At 35.9% G+C, this 20,098-nt stretch overlaps 2 protein-coding genes across 2 annotated transcripts; one reads left to right on the top strand and one right to left on the bottom strand.

Annotated features, from left to right (window-relative positions):
- The first annotated feature begins 5,524 nt into the window (after positions 1-5,524).
- On the top strand, positions 5,525-6,480 carry LOC149231765 (uncharacterized). The gene is made up of 3 exons (XM_089381739.1): positions 5,525-5,638; positions 5,910-6,011; positions 6,358-6,480. Exons 1-3 carry the CDS (start codon positions 5,525-5,527, stop codon positions 6,478-6,480), a joined length of 339 nt encoding a protein of 112 aa, XP_089237865.1.
- Positions 6,481-13,675: 7,195 nt separating this feature from the next.
- LOC149231764 (disease resistance protein RUN1-like) lies at positions 13,676-14,293 on the bottom strand. Its single transcript, XM_089381738.1, has one exon. The coding sequence runs from the start codon at positions 14,291-14,293 to the stop codon at positions 13,676-13,678; it is 618 nt and encodes a 205-aa protein (XP_089237864.1).
- Between the last annotated feature and the right edge of the window lie 5,805 nt (positions 14,294-20,098).

Below are 20,098 nucleotides of genomic sequence, written 5' to 3'. Positions count from 1 at the left end.
GTGTGCACTACCTGTAATTTATCGTTCCATCTATTCGGACATTTTAACCATCAAGCAGGCCATGACCCAGGATTAGGAAAATTCACAACAAATCTGATTACATCATGTTTTCCATGCATCAAATTTGTGCATAAATAAAATATCTATTAATTTTTTTTTTTCTAAAATGTTTAAATTTCTTATGGACTTATTAATTACATTTTAAATGAGATTAATAATATTATATATAGTCTAATTTAAGATAAATATAATAAAATTTAAAATTAATAAATATATTTGAAATATTTACATAAAATTATATAGATTAGTGTGTAAATAAATATAATAAAAAATTAAATTTAATAAATAAAACTAAAATTTCAAAAAAAAATATTTAAAACCAAAATTCAAAATCCACAAATAGTTATCATTTATAAAAAGTGAAAATAGCTTGTGTCATGAAGAGCAATATGACTACATATCCCTTATAGATATGTAAAAACCTCTAACCATTCCCATCACTTCAAGAAACACACCCTCTCATGCTCAATCAAAATTTATTGCACTTGTTTGAGAAAAAAACACTCCATTGTAGATATGATCCTCTTCAAGAAACATGCCCTCTCATATTCATCCAAAATTCATTGTGATGCCTTCATGCAGAATTTATTTGGGTTGCGGAGGCTTGAGATAAATGACAGGTTTACCAATATTCTCTCCACTAAACATGGAATTGACAACTTTCAAAATACTGTCCACCCTCACTATAACATCTTCCTTGTATTTACTTTATCCTTGCTTGATGTACCCTGTCATCTCCTCAAAGAACTTTGGCATTAGATGAAGGTATTTCCCACACAGGGAGCCTTCATTTTGGCACATTTCCCCACCAAGTTGAGCAGGTTTCCCAATCCAAAACGCTGCTTCCATTCCTGCTCACACATGTATAATATACATTAATAAACTGTAACAACCTAAGCTATTGCATATAGACTCCACTGGTATAACAATACATCATTTATAACCACCTAATTATAGCGAGAGATCATTCCACAAACTGGAATTCGAGCCTTCATAATGATGTGGTTCAAAACAACTTCCAACATGCTTCCACCAACATTACCAAAGTAGATATCGACCTCTGGGGAAGTACATGTCCAACAAACAGTACAATCATATCCTCTTTTCTTATTTGTCCATTACTCATTAGCTAGCCATAATACTGTAGGATAATGGTCACTCAAAGAATCTTCTATTTCTTGGGACAACGTTGTTCAAAATCTTGGCCAACACAATCTCAAGAATCAAGTTTCAATCAACCTTCTCTCTAAAATTTAAGAGTTAGTATTTATGAGAGCGTTTGAAAGAGGCAAAGTAAAGTGTAAATGTAGATCTCAAAATTATAGTGTTTGTCCTCTATTTCGGTTCATATGTGGCAGAAATTCGTCTCATTATCATACATGTGGTAGGCAACATGTCAGTTTAGCTCATTCCATTAATTTACATGCCATAAGACACTTGCACTACATTCATCACATCACTTGAATCAACTTCAATTTTGAATTTTGTTGAAACGAAGGTGGGAAGGAAGAAAATTGGATTTCACTTCTACTGCAATGGCTCGTTCCATAGATACCTTGGTAGTAGGAAGAGTGATAGGTTATATTCTCTTAATGTATGCATTCTTACCTTATAGGTCCTCTCATGTTATTTTCCTCATGTTCTTTGAGACCCATATCTGCATCAATTCTTACTAATTATTTTGTATTTTCTGAAGGTTAGTAGTTGGGTTTCGTTACACTCATCTAAGGATCTAGAGGATTAGATTGGTTTGCATCTGGACTTACAACTATGTTTGTAGGTTAGCAGGGTTATTTTGTTAGATATCATGGCTGTCAAACTTGGAAGGCTGGTTGATGCTAGCAGTAACTCATTCATAAGAAGAAAGAATGGAGAGAAGAAGAATAGGAAGGCATAAGCAATGTAACTATGATGACCTATGTTGCTTTCCCTGGGATGAAAGAGGAGTATGAGGATCTGAGATTGAGCCTCGGGGTTGCTGAGAAAGATTTCAAGAAAGCCTACCACCGCCTTCTATTGTAGGTATGGAAGTACCTGCTTGAAATAATTTCCCAAAATTTTAGCCTCAGATATTTTTAGTAGCAGTAATTCCATGATTAAAACAAAAGGGCATGGCATACTTCTAACAAAAGTTAGAAATCCAAAGTTTTATGGTGAATCATGTTTTTAGGGAAAAATATCTTCTAACCATTCACAGGGCATAGAAATGTTTTAAGAATCATGATCCATGTTCAATAATTTGTTTTGCATGAAAATCATATCGAACCCATATGTTGATAATTTGGTTTCATTATAACTCTGATGTTGATATAATCGAGTTGCAGTATAATCCTAATGTTTGAAAAGGAAATAACTATGGGACTCAATTTCACAATATCAATCAAGCTTATGAGGTAATTCGGTTGCCTATGAATAATTTTTGTAAGACCTAGGGGATTGCTTAGTCTGTTTTAAGTATTGCCCTGTCTTATTTTCCACTTGGATTGGAAGTTAGTTTAAGTACCCCCTGTCTTATTTTTCACTTGGATTGGATTTACTCTAATCTTTTACTATCTAGTGGTTTAATATGGATGCCATGAACACCATTCATGAATGTCTAGAAGTGTTCCTCAGCTCCTCTTAAGGATTCGTTTATGGGAAGAGATAATAAATTGTGATTTTCAGTTTATAATTTAATAAATATATGATTGTTGTGCATGCCCATGGTTCTGATGTTTCATTTTTGTGATGAATATCCAAGATGTAATGCCCTATTCGGAAAAGGAAACTAATCAAAACTATCATGTTGATTACTATGTGGAGGGATTGATGAGAGACGATGACTATTATTGGGAAGAATGAATGGGATAGGAAGGAGCTTAACATTTATGCCTGATCAAATCTTCATCATAAACTGCATCCATATCAGTTTACTTGTAAACAAATATGGCCTCTCTGTGGCCATCACTGTTCATGGGCTACCTATGAAACCCTTTCTTTTGTTACCCTAACAACCCTAACCACTGCATTAGAAAGCTTAAAGTTTCTTCATTTGCCTCTTGTAAATATGATATACTTTTATACATCTACAACTGATTCTTATTTCTCCTGCCTTGGCTCCCATAGCACATAGGACTTCTTGATTGTTATTGTTATTGTTATTGTTGTGTCCTTACATTATTATTGTTATGTCGGCTTTGAATATATTGTGACCCCTTAGACTCTTATATATAGAAAGGAGGTATTGTCAGTTGTATCATCCAAGAATGGTTCATTTGTGTAATGTAAAGGAGGTTTCCCCATCGAAGAGGTTTATTTTGAAGTCATTGTTCTATCTTTTCTTCTATTTTGTGAGTTGGTTACATAACAATTGGTATTAGAGCTTTGGATTCTAGGGTTTCGCTAAATAGGTCATCATGGAATTTTCACGATAACATTGTTTCTACGATGTTTCATAAGTTAAAATTAAACCCATCTGAGTTTAAATATTGATGAACCTCCATACAACATCCATCTCAGAGAAGACAAATAAACAATAAGCGATTTTTTTTAGAAGAGAAAAATGTGCACAACCTGTAACTTATCGTTCCATCTGTTCAGACATTTTAACCATCAAGCAGGCCATGACCCAGGGCTAGAAAAATTCACAGCAAATCTGATTACACCATGTTTTCCACGCATCAAATTTGTGCATAAATAAATCATGTATTAATTTTTTTTCTAAAATGTTTAAATTTCATATGGAATAATTAATTACATTTTAAATAAGATTAATAATATTACATATTCTAATTTAAGATAAATATAATAAAATTTAAAATTAATAAATAAGTTTGAAATATTTACATAGAAATATATACATTAATCTGTAAATAAATATAATAAAAAATTAAAATTAATAAATAAAACTAAAATTTAAAATATTTAAAACCAAAATTCAAAATCCACAAATAGTTATCATTTATAAAAAGTGAAAGGAGCTTGCGTCGTGAAGAGAAATATGAATGCAGAGCCCTTATAGATATGTAAGAACCTCTAACCATTCCCATCACTTCAAGAAACACACCCTCTCATGCTCAATCAGAATTTATTGCAATGGCTTGAGAAAAAAGACTGCATTGTAGATATGCTCCTCTTCAAGAAACATGCCCTCTCATATTCATCCAAAATTCATTGTGATGCCTTCATGCATAATTTATTTGGGTTGTGGAGGCTTGAGATAAATGATAGGTTTACCAATATTCTCTCCAGTAAACATGGAATTGACCGCTTTAAAAAAACTGTCCAACGCCACTACAACATCTTCCTTGTATTTAATTTCTCCTTGCTTGATTTACCGTGTCATCTCCTCAAAGAACTTCACCATGCAATGAAGGTATTGCCCACATAGGAAGCCTTCATGTTGGCACATTTCTCCACCAAGTTGAGTAGGTTTCTCAATCCAAAACGTTGCTTCCACTCCTACTCATACATATATAATATACATTAATAAACTGTAACAACCTAAGCTATTGCATATAAACTCCCCAGGTATAACAATACATCATTTATAACCACCTAATTATAGCGAGAGATCATTCCACAAACTGGAATTCGAGTTTTCATATTCATGTGGTTCAAAACAACTTCCAACATGCGTCCACAAACATTACCAAAGTAGATATCAACCTCTGGGGAATTACTTGTCCAACAAACAATACAATCATAACCTCTTTTCATATTTTTCCATTACTCATTGGCTAGCCATAATAATGTAGGATAATGTTCACTCAAAGAATCTTCTATTTCTTGGGACAGCATTGTTCAAAATCTTGGCAAGCATAATCTCAAGAATAAAGTCTTAATCAACCTTATCTCTAAAATTTAAGAGTTAGTATTTCTGAGAGCGTTTGAAAGAGGCAAAGTAAAGCGTAAAAATAGATCTCAAAATTATAGTGGTTGTCCTCTATTTCGGTTCATATGTGGCAGAAATTCACCTCACTATCATACATGTTGTAGGCAACGTGTCAAGTTAGTCCATTCCATTAATTTACATGCCATAAGAGACTTGCACTACATTCATCACATCACTTGAATAGACTTCGATTTTGAATTTTGTTAAAGCGAAGGTGAGAAGGAAGAAAATTGGATTTCACTTATGCTGCAATGGCTCGTTCCACAGATACCTTGGTAGTAGGAAGAGTGATAGGTTATCTTCTCTTAATGTACGCATTCTTACCTTATAGGTCCTCTCATGTTATTTTCCTAGTGTTCTTTGAGACCCATATCTGCATCAATTCTTACTAATTATTTTGTATTTTCTGAAGGTCAGTAGGTGGGTTTCGTTACACCCGTTTAGGGATCTAGAGGATTATATCGGTTTGTATCTGGACTTACAATTATGTTTGTAGGTCAAACTTGGAAGGTTGGTTGGTGCTAGCATTAACTCATTCATAAGAAGAAAGAATGGAGAGAAGAAGAATTGGAAGGCATAAGCAATGTAACTATGATGACCTATGTTGCTTTTTTTGGGATGAAAGAGGAGTATGAGGATCTGAGATTGAGCCTCGGGGTTGCTGATAAAGATTTCAAGAAAGCCTACTGTCGCCTTCTGTTGCAGGTATGGAAGTACCCACTTGAAATAATTTCCCAAACTTTCAGCCTCAGATATTTTTAGTAGCAGTAATTCCATGTCTAAAACAAAAGGGCATGGTATACTTCAGATAGAAGTTAGAAATCCAAAGTTTTATGGTGAAGCAGGTTTTTAGGAAAAAATATCTTCTGACCATTCACAGGCCATAGAAATGTTTCAAGAATCATGATCCATGTTCAATAATTTTTTTTGCATGAAAATCATATTGAACTCATATGTTGATATAATTTGGTTGCAGTATAATTCTGATGTTGATATAATTGGGTTGCAGTATAATCCTAATGTTCGAAAAGGAAATAACTATGGGACTCAATTTCACAATATCAATCAAGCTTATGAGGTAACTCGACTACCTATGAATAATTTTTGTAAGCCCCCGGGGATTGCTTAGTCTGGTTTAAGTATTGCTCTGTCTTATTTTCCACTTGGATTAGAAGTTAGTTTAAGTACCCCTGTCTTACTTTTCACTTGGATTGGATTTACTCCTAATTTTTTATTATCTAGTGGTTTAATATGGATGCCATGAACACCATTCATGAATGTCTAGAAGTGTTCCTCGGCTCCTCTTATGGATTCGTTTATGGGAAAAAATAATAATTTGTGATTTTCAGTTTATAACTTAATAAACATATGATTATTATGCATGCCCATGGTTCTGATGTTTCATGTTTGTGATGAATATCCAGGATGTAATGCCCTATTTGGAAAAGGAAAATAAGCAAAATTATCATGTTGATTACTATTTGGAGGGTTTGATGGGAGATGATGACCATTCTTGGGAAGAATGGATGGGATGGGAAGGAGCTTAACATTTATGCCTGATCAAAATCTTCATGATAAACTACATCCATATTAGTTTACTTGTAAACAGATATGGTCTCTCCATGGCCATGCTCTTTCATGGGCTGCCTATGAAACCCTTTCTTTCATTACCCTAACAACCATAACCACTGCATTAGAAAGCTCAAAGTTTCTTCATTTGCCTCTTGTTAATATGATATACTTTTCTACATCTACAACTGATTTTTATTTCTCCTGCCCTGGCTCCCATAACACATAGGACTTCCTGATTGTGTTGGTTGTTGGTGGTGTTCAATGGCCACTTATTCTATGTTACAGACTACAGTAGATGGCGTCGATACTAGTGGAACGATGGACAACACAAAACTTGTTAGGTCCCTATAATACTAGTGTATTCCCTTACTATTATTGTCATTGTAACCCTTTATTGTAATTGTTGTTCCCATATTGTCCCCATATTGTTATTATTGTATCCCATAGAAGCCCACTATTGTTATTGTTGTGTCCTTACATTATTACTATTATGTCAGCTTTGACTATATTGTGACCCCTTAGACTCCTATATATAGAAAGGAGGTCTTGTCAGTTGCATCATCCAAGAATGGTTCATTTGTGTAATGTAAAGGAGGTTTCCCCATCGAAGAGGTTGATTTTGAAGTCATTGTTCTATCTTTTCTTCTATTTTGTGAGTTGGTTACATAACAATTGGTATCAGAGCTTTGGATTCTAGGGTTTCGCTACTTCAAACAGGTCATCATGGAATTTTCACGATAACTTTGTTTCTACGATGTTTCATAAGCTAAAATTAAACCCATTTGAGTTTAAATATTGATGAACCTCCAATATGAATTTAAGATATTGTATTGCTATATTTTCAGAGATATGATCCAAGGAAGTTAGGGTTTTTACAGGCTCTTGAATTATATCTCAAATAGGTGACCTGGGAAAAATCACCATAAATTTCTCTTTGAGCATCATATTGAAATTTTGTAACAAGGTAAAAAAAGAGGACAGTCCTTAGCTTTTTGTGTATTGGTTTCAGGTCCGAAGGTCGAAACAGTGACACGTGGCACCTCGTACAAGTTCGCTCTACTGAATTAGTCTATAATCAGGTCATCGCGGGAGATTTGGAATAACTATTTCATGGAGAATCCAACCTTGATCAAACTTGCGGGGTTGGAATGAGAACTCAGAGGGCTACCATAGGATGAAATTTCATATCTTGCAGATCCAAAATTACAGAGATACAACATTTCAGTATCGAGCTCCTACAAAGCTAAAACAGGTGTGTAGTCTTTTTAAAATTTTGCATAAGTTTGGTTTGAAAAATTAGTTTGAAGGAATTCAAAGGAAATAGTGAAGCGTAATTATAATGTAAATGTACTTCCCTTCCTAAAGTAATAAGGTAGGGTGAAATCCTCCATCCATATTGTCTCCTTACCCACTAATTATGCTCTTATTCTTCTTCTTACCTTATTAACCCTTCATAGCTAGAGTAAATGGACTTAAAGGCTAAGAACTTGTGCTATGAATACTCTAATGTATGGGCTTGATTCTTGCCTAGATCATTTTCTTGGGCAGGAGAAGCACTATCGACATGCCATATTGGATAGATTGATTGGGAAAGGATATCAACACTCCATCTCCTGGACTGGATAGATTGATTTGACTGGCGGATCAGGCTTTATTCTCTTCTTGTAAAGCCCGATCCCACCAGTCAAATCAATCTATCCAGTCTAGGATACGGCGTGTTGATATCCTTTCCCAATCAATCGATCTAGGATGGCGTGTCGATATCCTTTCCCAATCAATCGATCTAGGATGGCGTGTCGATATCCTTTCCCAATCAATCGATCCAGGATGGCATGTCGATAGTGCTTCTCCTGCCAAAGAAAAGGATCTGGGGAAGAATCAAGCCCGTACATTAGAGTATTCATATCATGAGTTCTTAGCCTTTAAGTTCATTTACTCTAGCTATGAAGGGTTAATAATGTAAGAAGAAGAATAAGAGCATAGTCAGTGGGGGAGGAGAAAATCTGTATGGAGGATCTCACCCTATTGCATTACTTTAGGAAGGGAGGCTATCGAGAAAGGTTCGTAAACATCAGAACAGACTCTTTCCAAGACTGCATGTGCTTTGCTATCTCGATCATGGAATCTGGATTTTAAATACTTCTCCAAGGTACAATCTTTGCAAAAATCATGTTGCTCAAGTGCTCCTTTAGGGAGGCCAATGGTTATTTGTTGCATAATATTTAAGGTGCCATGATGCAAATGGCACAATCTCCTCTGGAAAATTTCACCGACATCATGACTTTGCACTTTCTCTGCCTTACTGCTTAATGTATCACAATCTTCCACATCAATTTTATACAAGTTCTTCACATGAACTCTAATTTTCTTCACTTTTCAAGTGGCTATGTGTATCAGTAATTCTTTCCCTTTGCTGAAGATCACATCATAACCACGATCGTCCAAAACTTCTAAAACATGAGATTCTTCTTTAGGCCTGGAACAACCATGACATCTTTAAGATGAAGAGGGGATCCTGACTCCCTCTTAAAGCTTATTGTACCAATCCTGGTAGCACTGTACCTTCGACCATCCCCAAGCTCAATATGCATATGGATGTCTTTCTCCTTTAGGTTTGTAAAAAAATCTCTACACCCTATCATGTGGAACGAGGCGCCGGAGTCCAAGTACCACACACTCCCCATCATAGTGTTGGTCATGCACACGATAAGGGTGAAGTAAAGCTCGAACTATGAAGCCAAAAATTCACCTTCTACTCATGTTGAGTTCTTATTTCTAGAATTTTTATGTGGACACTTCGTAGAATAGTGCCTGAATTCATGACAATTGAAGCATTTTATTTTGGAAAAGTCTTCCTTCTTGCCCCCTTAGTTAGATTCTTGTTTGGTTTGACATGTATTCCCTTTTCCCTTCCCTTTCCAACTAATGCAAAATTTTCTTTATCCTCACCCTTGGATGAACTTCCATATCCAGTATTCTGCCTAATCTCTTCTTATACCAAATCAGACCATAAGCATTCCCAATTTGGTAATTTCTCCAGCCCATTCACCAAGTCTCGGTAGCTATGCTAGCTTTTGGGAAGGCCTAGAAGAGTTAGGCTCACCAAGTCATTTTCTGCAACATTCACACCAACCCTTCCAAGCTCGTCCTGAACTTGTGTAAATCTGGTGAGATACTATGGAATAGTATCTTTCTTCTGCATCTTGATGTTTCGAAGTTTATCTTTGAGGTCCAGTTTTCTATGATCACTACTATTCTTGAAAAACTCTGTCACTGCATTACACATTGGGAAATGAGTTTCTCTCCCATGGATATTTGAGACAATGTGGTCTCACACTCCCTCCAAGATTATTCTCCTCAACTTGGCTCCATCTTTCTTCCATTGGGCTAGGTTTTGGGCATCAGATTCTGTTGGATTTGCAACATCTATCTTGATGTATTCTAGCAAGCCATTTTCATCAAGCACCACCTCCATGTGGTCCTTCCATGCATTGAAATTCAAGTTTCCTACCAAGGAATACTCTAGTCCTAGTCCATTGAAGGACATTCTCCCAACTTTGAAGAGATCCTACTACACTAAAGATACGAATACGAACCTCCTGAGAAAAAACTTCAAAATTCCTATTCCAATGTGAATCTTTCTCTGATACCATGTATAAATTTGGTGATAGAATTGGAATTGATTAAGAATTTTTAATCTAAATCAAGAGACACAATTCTACTCTATTGCTCTACATAATTCAATTCACAATTTATAACAACAATCATAAACATGCAATAATAAATAACGCACATGCACAATATTTTTTTTTGGAGGAACCCAACTAGGAAAAACCCCTCAAGCCTCTTTGCATTAATAAGATCAATAAACATGTATTACAATTGCTAGCTCTGCATGATCTCAACATGTATGTGAATAACCTATCTCTCTATTCAATGAGAAGCTATGACCCGGACTTAGTCAATTTTTTCCTCTGCTTGAACCCCTATTTCCTTGCGCAAATCCTAGAGAATTAGCTCCTATTTTTTAGGAATTTTCCTCCAATTGATTATGAAATTCCCAAGGTTTGATCATCTGAATCCATGCAACACATGTACACTCAAACTAGTTTACAACTGCTTGTTACACTGCATTAAAATCTCCACCATCGCTGGGAACTAGAATTCTCTACATGCACTAGTTATTTTAGGTGCATTGATTAGTTAACTGGATGATCATTGAGTTATATTGTTGTTCCACTACACAACTGATCTTCCACTAGTTCCTCCAATTGTTAGAACTAGTTTAATTGAACTCAACTGGATAGAACTGAATTGGATTACTAAAATTTAGCAATTACACATGCTTAACTGAACTCCAAGCCCTCTAACTTTAAATTACTGAGCTAACTGAGTGACAAGAGCCATGTCACACATGTTAACTTCCTCCAAGTTGTTTGTTGATGTGGAAATTTGAATTTTTTCAATTTGACTAAGGCAAAGTCAAATTGAGACTTTCTTGCTACACTATTCAAGATTTACTACATCTCATGTAATTATTTGTAAATAGATGATGTACCAAATAGAGAATATGATCATTAGCTATCTTTAGAATTACAAAATTTTGCTTTATAACAATGCAAAGTCTTCTTCTTGGAAAATTGTAATCCTTTTTAGCATATCCTTTATCATTTAAATAGTTCCACATAATGAAAGTAAATTACATATGTTGGGAACGGGTTCCCCCAAGAGCCGTTTTGGGGCTAAAAGCCCATGTTTTGGGACAATTTTGTAATAAAGTTGTAAAGTCTCTGCATTTTGTGGTTGTGGTGTTTGAAAGTGTCAAGAGTCATAAAGGGTTGTTTGCCCTTATTTTGTAAAGTGTGAAGTTGGCCGTAAAGATCTACCCATGGTTTGCGGACCATGGGATTGTATAAAATAGAGCTAAGTAAGTAAGCTCTAGGCAGTTAGAGTTAGAAAGAACAAGGAAGCTTTGGAAGTCTTGGTAGAGAAGTCTAAGTGTTTCAGGTCTTAGCATAGGTAGAGGCTCTACAGTTGAGTGCGCGGAGGCCTAGGGTGGAAGTCCGCAGCTGAGTGTGCAAACCCCTGCAGCTGTGTGCGCAGGGTGGATAGAGTCTGTATTAAACTAGAAGATATCAATAAAGAGAAGTATTATGCAATTACTGTGTATTTATTTTCTGTTAATGCATCTGATTATATTAACCTTGATCTTCTTCAAAGATATTAACCTTTCAAGACACGACAACTCCTCCAACTCTTTACACTCCCAGATGTGTAGTGGTTGAAGGTTTGTAAGATTATGAATCCCTTACATTTTCCTTACCTTATCAAAACCACTCAAAGAGATCATCTTCAAAGATATTAACCTTTCAAGACACAGCGGCTCCTCCAACTCTTTACACTCATGGATGCATAGTGTTTGAAGGTTTGTAAGATCATTGCAAACACTGACCATGAGACGTTTAAGGTTGGGGCAAACACCCTCAACCAAAGATATCTCTGATATTTTTGTGTGGTCCAGCTCTAAGAATTCTAGTCGGGACACTGCTCCTTCCATCCCCTCTTTCAACGGTAGGTCGTGAATCGGACATCCTATTACTTCTAACTTTACTAGGTTGCTCAACTTCATCATTTCTACCAGTAAGGACTCTATTCCACATTCTTCTATCTTCAATTCTGACAGCTAAGCCAACATTCCCAATGAATTGGGCAAAGATTTCAGTTCCCTGCAATAGACAAGCTCCAAGTGCTTCAATTTGCTCAGGCGACCCAGCGAACATGGAAATTCTTTCAAGGAATGGCTTACCACACAAAATACTTCTAGATTCCTAAGCTTTCTAATATCCTCAGGCAATTCTTGTAAATTTGTACCCTGCAGATGTGATTCTATCAGGGACTGTTGATGTGTAACTTGCCAAGGAAACATTTCCATACGAACAAAACTCAAATTCAAATATTCAAGAGAATGGACATTTGCAAATGTTTCATCTGATACGGCCAACTCTCTATTTAAGGTGAATTAAATTGCCATAGCAATTTGGCTGCATTTGCAAACGAATGGAAGAATGGAGATCAAGGTGCATGAGATTTGTTAAGCACCCGAAAGAATTTGGAACTTGCATTTGCAAACCCGAGTAAGAGAGATTAAGGTGTTGCAGATTTGTTAAGCACCCAAAAGAATCTGGAAGCATTTGCAAGCATTTGGAATCAAAGAGCTCCATGTATTCCAAACTGTGGGAACCTGAGAGATCGAGGTATTTTAGGGAGTGCATATCACAAAATTCTTTTGGTAACAATTCGAGACCTTTAGAGGTCACCACAATCTTTTCTATGTGCTTCAGCTGACCAATGGACTTTGGAAACTTGAAAAGAAGAGAATTAGGAGAATGAATAGTTAATTCCCACAACTCTAGAGGTTCCTACAATGCAATAGTCAAATATAAGATATTTTCATCCCCATATCTCGACCCTATACTACTATATCGATAGCAACAATAATCTCCCATAAAATAGAGTGGCAAATAATAAGAGTAATAGACATGCAAATGAAGGAACCAACGTTAACTTTCACTTGATATTTTTCTCGCCATAGTGTATTCAATTTGTTTTCGCTCACTTCTAAAACCCTTACATTCTTCATCAGAATCAGAAGCCAGGGAGGTAGGCAGTTTTAAGGACAGTAACTCCAGCGTAGCCATATCAAATTTGGTGACTCAACCCTACTCAATATGCTTTTTAAATCATCACCTTCAGTTGCAACAAGTTGTAACTTACTGAAACGATACGGTGAAAGGTCGATCAAATTCTTCGTACTTTTTTACGCAAAGTAAATTTCTTGGTACTTTTTGAAGCAATGAACCGTCTTAATTCTATGCACCTCAGTTATCACCTGTTCATTCATTAAAAACAAGCAAAAAACAAATTAAACAAAGCAACAAGATTCCTCTTTTTTGCTTTTGCTGAATAAAGAAACCATAAAGTTGTATGAATAATTCAAGCACTTATAGAATATTGCCACCACAACTCAGGAATGTCCTTCATCACATGCCATTCATGATACGAGATTACTCCACATGACTTTTGCTGATCCGCAATATGTCTTCCCATGTCTCCCAGGTGATCATGCATCTTTATGGTATTATCTTCGACGACCTCAACAAGGCACTTGTCCTAGAGATTTTCAAGTCCCACCAGACTGTTCCAGCCTGATCCATCCCATATTCTTATTGCCATATCCCTGTCTTCCCCAATTAAATAACAGGAAATGTCTAAGAATATTTGTCTTTCCTCTTCTTCGTCCAGAGCATCGTAACTTATCTTAAGCCTCTCCAGAATATCATTGGGAGGTTTGGTTTCGCGAAGCTTATCCAATTGACCTTTCCAGTAAGATTGGTAATTCTTTCCATAGAGAAGTGCCCCAAACACCTTCAAAGACAAAGGCAATCCATCGCAGGCTTTGCAAAACTTGCCTATATGTTTTCCGAATCTTACCAGTGGATAAGACTGCAAGAAGGCATGCGAACAGAAAAGTTGTCGAGAGTATTGATCATGGAGGCTTGTTAACTGATATATTGATGACTCTGCTATTGCTGAGCTTGTGAGGACATTCTTGTAGCGTGATGTAACCAAAATCAAGCTATCAGAATGGAGGACTTTTTCCACTGGCAATAATGCATGTAACTGAGATGCATCATCTACATCATCTAAAACTATTAAAGCTTGTGCAGATGAAAGATGTTGTTTGAGAATTTCTATGCCTTTTTCAATGATATCTATTGGCTTAGTCATCTTTGTCAAATCCTCAAGAAGTTTGCTCTACAAGGAGTTCAAAGAGCTTAGACGTGCTGTATCTCTGACATCATATAATAAAGAGGATTTGTTGAAATCATTCCTCTTCCTGTTGAAGAGTTCTTTGGCTAGCGTTGTTTTGCCCAATCCGCCCAAGCCAACAATCCCCAACACCCAAGCTTTGTCATTCTTCTGTTGCTGCCATAACACACTCCTTTCAAAATCTTCTATTGTTTCTTGCAGACCAGCTGGAAAATCAGCGACATGCAGCGGTGTCTTTCTACACTTTTTAAGCACGCATTTCACGACCTCCTCCAATAGCTTGTCTTCCTTCTCCAATAGCTTGTCTTCATCCCTAGAAATTCCCAACAAAGCACATAAAATCATTGTAAAATCCACTCCAAATAAACAAAACATTAAGTGTATAGCAATACCAGTTAGATAAATAATAACGACAAGAAGATTTAAGAGTTCCAACTCATTGTCAGCCTTGAGTTCGAAGTCGTTTATTAACGAAGCTTTGTTGAGGGCAATTCTCCAATTCTCAAATCTTTGATGGTCGTATCTTCCTTTCCATTCATGATCACTCAGTGCTTTAGCATACCGGTTTTTAGTCCATCGCACCTTCGAAATATCCACTTTATAAAAGATGGGAAATATGGTATCCCCAGACTTGTTCAATATAAGGAGCAGCTCATCCAGACACCATTTACACTCAGCATATCTGGGTGAGAAAATGACGATGTGGATAGAGGCGGTTCGGATGGCATTTTCAATTCTCCCTTCTCTAGTTCATACTTGTCCAGGAAAGGTCACAATTATGTGAAAGAAGGCATTTGTAAATGTTATTACTGCAATAAATTTGGTCATTATGCTCGTGATTGCAGGAAGAGAATTGTTGATCAAGGGAACCAGAGAGCTAATGTCACTACAGAGAGTACTAACTCCATGTTCCTAGCTTTCAATACCATGCATGAACCTTCTACTAGTGTGTGGCTGTTAGACAGTGGTTGCAGTAACCACATGACAGACAACAAGGATTTGGTTGCAAACTTCGATCAACAGAGGTAAAGTTGGGAATGACAAGACTATGGAAGTAGATGGCAAAGGAGTGGTCAACATTCTGACTAAGCAGGGGGAGTCGAAGACAATCTCAGAGGTATATTATGTTCCTAGTCTCAAACATAATTTTTTAAGTGTTGGTCAATTGACACAGAAAGGATACAGAGTTATCTTTGAAGTTCAAGAAGGTTTTATATATGACAAGCCCCCAAGCAAGTAACTGATAGCAAAGGTGTAGATGATGAGGAATAGACTCTTTCCTCTCATTTTGAATTACAATGGTCAGGTGAATTCTTTTACAGTTGCATGTTCTGATGATTATTGGTTATAGCACTTTCGATTTGGGCACTTGCACTTTTCTGGTTTAAGATTGTTGCAGCAGAGATAGATGGTCAAAGGATTACCTCCCATCAAAGAGACTACTAGTAATTGTGAGTGTTGCATCTTGGGAAAGCAACACTGTGAAATTTTTCCAAAGGGAGTTGCATACAGAGCAAAACAACCTCTTGAGCTAGTGCATACAGACTTGTGTTGACCTATGAGGACATAGTCGATTGGTGGAAGTTGCTACTTCCTCACTTTCATTGATGAGTGAGGCAGAAAGACTTGGGTTTACTTCTTGAAGAAGAAGTCTAAAAATATTGCAAAGTTCAAGGAATTCAAAGCCTTAGTAGAGAACCAAAGTGATCGACAAATCAAGGTATTGAGGTTAGATCATGGTGGAGAGTATGACTCAAAGGTATTTCATGATTACTGCAAACAACATGGGATCAGAAGACAGTTTACAACTAGGTACACACCGCAGCAGAATGGTGTAGCAAAGAGAAAGAACAGGACAATTATGAACATGGTAAGAAGCATGTTGAAAGGCAAAAACTTGTCTAATGAGTATTGGGCAGAAGTAGTTGCATGTGCTATTTATGTGATCAACAAATCTCCTACAAAGAGTGTGATGAACAAAGTACCAGAACAAGCATGGTCAGGTATGTATTGCAGCGTATCTCATCTCAGAGTATTTGGATGTGTAGCTTATGCACATGTGCCTAAGGAGTGAAGAGGAAAATTGGATGATAAAAGTGAAAAATGCATATTCACTGGTTATAGTGAGCAATCAAAAGCTTACAAATTGTATAACCCTGTCACAAAGAAGACCATAATTAGCAGAGATGTTGTGTTCAAAGAACAAGAGTCATGGAATGGAACTGTAAACAAAATAGTTGATGCACAAGTGCCACTGATAGAAGAAGATGATGTAGCAGAAAAGGAGTAGCAAGAATCACAGGTGAAGACACCAAACAAAGACACACCAACAAGGACTCCAAGATTTTCATAGCAACATGGATCCTCATGTAGATCAATAGATCAAGATTCTACCAGCGATCGATTAGGTGATGAATCAAGCAATGGTAAGAGAAAGATGAGAAGTTTGAAAGATATTTATGATGATTTGGATGTTAGTTCAAATTTTGCATCGTTGTCATTCCAACCTTCTTTGTTTGAAGAAGCAATCAAAGATGAAAATTGGGTGCAAGCCATGGATGAAGAAATTGAATCTATTGAAAAGAATGACACACGGGATTTGGTTGATTTTCCAAAGGAAAAAAATCTCATTGGTGTGAAGTGGGTGTACAAGACAAAGTTGAGTGAGAAACGTGAAATTGACAGATTTAAAGCAAGACTTGTAGCAAAAAGCAGCAACCAGGAATAGACTTTGGAGAAAAGTTTGCTCCAATAGCCAGATTAGATACTATAAGAGCAGTTCTAGCCATAACAGCTCAAAACAAATGGAAAGTATATCAGATGGACATGAAGTCAGCCTTCTTAAATGGAATTATAGAAGAAGAAACTTATGTGCAACAACCTCCAGGATATGAAATTGAAAGTAATGAAGACAAAATTTACAAGTTGAAGAAAGCGCTCTATGGACTGAAGCAAGTTCCTAGAGATTGGTATAGAAGAATTGACAGTTACATGATCAAGAATGGATTTTGCAGAAGCAACATTGAGCCTACCTTGTGCACAAAGGTAAATGAGCATGGATAGATTTTGATTGTTTGCTTATATGTTGATGACATGATTTTTACAAGTGACTTTGACATAGATGAATTTAAAGTAGCCATGATGAAAGAATTTGAGATGACAGATCATGGTCTCATGAAATATTTTCTTAGCATAGAATTTGAGCAATCTGAAAAAGGAATTTTTATATGTCAAAATAAATATTCCAAACGTTTGTTGAAAAGATTCAAGATGGAAAATTGCAAACCTATCCCTACACCAGTTGCAACAAGTACAAAGTTAAGCAAAGATGATGAAGGATCATATGTCAATCCAAATTTATTCAAAATATTGGTTGGTAGCCTCATGTATCTCATAGCTACAAGACCAAATATCATGCAAGGAGTGAGTTTGATTTCCAGATTTATGGAGACTCCAAAAGACACACATTGGAGTGCAGGAAAATGAATTCTAAGATACATAGCAGGAACTAGAGATTGTGGCATAATGTATGCAAGCACATAAAAGAAAGATTTGATTGGATACACAGATAATGATTTTGCAGGCAGTTTGGATGATAGGAAGAGCACTTTTGGTTTTGTGTTCCACCTTTGTTCATGTGTGATTTCATGGGCATCTAAGAAGCAACCCATTGTGAAACTTTTGTCAGCAGAAGCAAAATATGTAACAACAACATCAGCAACATGTCAAGTAGTGTGGTTAAGAAGAGTACTTGATGGACTCAAGTAGAAAACTAAAAAAAAACTTTCTACAAAATCCTTTCCCAAGTTTTGTTTTCTTATTAAAAAATACCTTTTAAAATAAATCCTTTTCACCATATAAACCAACTATGGGAATCTTTTCACCATATAAACCAACCTCATAAAAAAAATATGCTCCTTTCGTTGACTTTGAACACGCTAAGTGTCTATTGTGATGAGAGCACTCGTGCATTACACGACAACTCCAGCATTAGTCCTTTAACGCAACGAAAAATAAGTTTAACCCACATGTTTCTGAAACTACGTAAGTTTGAGATTGTTAATGCGGCTTTCTGCTAAGCTTTTTTGCGTCAATCACGAGTCTCTCCTCTCACATAGATTGTTATTGATCTATTTTCTCTCACTCTATACCAATTTGTTGGAAAGGAAAATGAGACAAAACACAAATTCACACATAAAACACGAGTTGCTGTTCTTCTTTTGATCACAAAAAACATGATGATTACAATGAACTCGATGAAGGGTATTTATACCTTTTTGACTAGTTAACTGCATAAAATATCTTGACATGCAATCACACACTCAAAGTCATTTATCACTTAACTCGATTTGACTCAACGCTAACACATAATCATGCAATCACTCAGTTAATTGACTCTATTTTTAGCTAACTCCTCATGCAGGAGTAGTTATATTATTTTAACAGTAAAGACGGGTAGCCAAAGTTTCTTTAACATCGGGACCACGATGATTGATAAATACATCATGGTAGTACTTGTTTGGGTTCATGCAGGTTGATGGCAAATCCATTGAGGAATCGGTGGAAGTTTACAGATCTACCATTCAACAGAAATACAAAACAGAAGTGAAGGACAGGTTGATAGATTAAGTAAGTGAAGGTATCACAAACTGAAATCTAAATCTTATTTATATATAGCATAACATCTTAGTCTCCAGACCAACATGGCAATGGAAATGACGCCAACTGGTGGGCACACGAGGGTAATTAGTGCAAGCTGGAACAAGATTAATGATTCAATCTCTCACCACCTCTTAATTTTCTATGGATACTACTACAAGCTCAATACCATTCATCTCTGACTGCAAGATGGATGTCAATACCACCAGTCTCTCAGTTTTCATTGAATGTTTGATTGCAAGTTGCAGCTCAATAGGGATACAACGTAAAAGAAGGATTCCATTTGCTACCAGTGCTCAATTTTCTATGAATACTTGATTGCAAGCTGGATATCATTAGGGGCACAACATAAAGCCACGCGTCCCACACTTTTTTTATGAGGACTTACTGCAATAACATAAGCTAATCATTCCATTTGCCACCCACACTTTTTCTATGAAGACTTACTGCAATAACATAAGCTAATCATTCCATTTGCCACCTGTCGCTCACTACTTGACTTTGGAGTATGTATCGTTTAAAAATGATTTTTTTTTCCCGCCACAACTCCAAGGCCCGCAGTTTAATATGCGTTTTTTAATTTGAATTAGAAAAGAAATTGAAATGTTTGGAAACATGTTACTTTATCATCAACTTTTAAATGATTTACTCGCAATATTAATTTTAAATTTGAGTAAAGGCAATTCGTAGGGTTTGGTAGAGTACATCAATGATGATGCTATATAGAATAATAATAATAAAGTGGTGATTGTAGTCAGAGTATGGTATTATTCTAACGACTATTAAGTGTTACGTTTATTAACTTATTTTTATTTTTATTTATTTTACAGAAAAACGATATGTGACTTTAGTCACACTTTAGTATTATTCCCACAACTATTTCTTTTTTCTTTACTTTTACTTTTATTTTAGAGAAAAACAACATGAAAAATATTTATCTAATCAAAAATCATGTTGAAAACATAGGGTTATGATTTTTTGATATTATATCAAAATCTAAAATCTTAGACATTTCACCCAAAAACAACTTTACTCATAATACATATTATTTACATTCCACAATGCATGCATTATGTATTGTTCACATTGTTAATGACGATATTG

This window comes from Pinus tabuliformis, chromosome J (assembly GCF_031772625.1).
Source record: "Pinus tabuliformis cultivar Carrire ecotype Pingquan chromosome J, CPIR1, whole genome shotgun sequence".
NCBI lineage: Eukaryota > Viridiplantae > Streptophyta > Pinopsida > Pinales > Pinaceae > Pinus > Pinus tabuliformis.
This window is presented reverse-complemented; position numbering and strand designations above follow the sequence as displayed.

Coding starts and splice junctions, on each gene's coding strand:
- LOC149231765 (XM_089381739.1), top strand. CDS start 5,525: ATGATGACCTATGTTGCTTTTTTTGGGATGAAAGAGGAGTATGAGGAT. Junction 5,639..5,909: donor ACTGTCGCCTTCTGTTGCAG/GTATGGAAGTAC, acceptor ATTTGGTTGCAG/TATAATTCTGATGTTGATAT. Junction 6,012..6,357: donor ATATCAATCAAGCTTATGAG/GTAACTCGACTA, acceptor ATGAATATCCAG/GATGTAATGCCCTATTTGGA.
- LOC149231764 (XM_089381738.1), bottom strand. CDS start 14,293: ATGACTAAGCCAATAGATATCATTGAAAAAGGCATAGAAATTCTCAAA.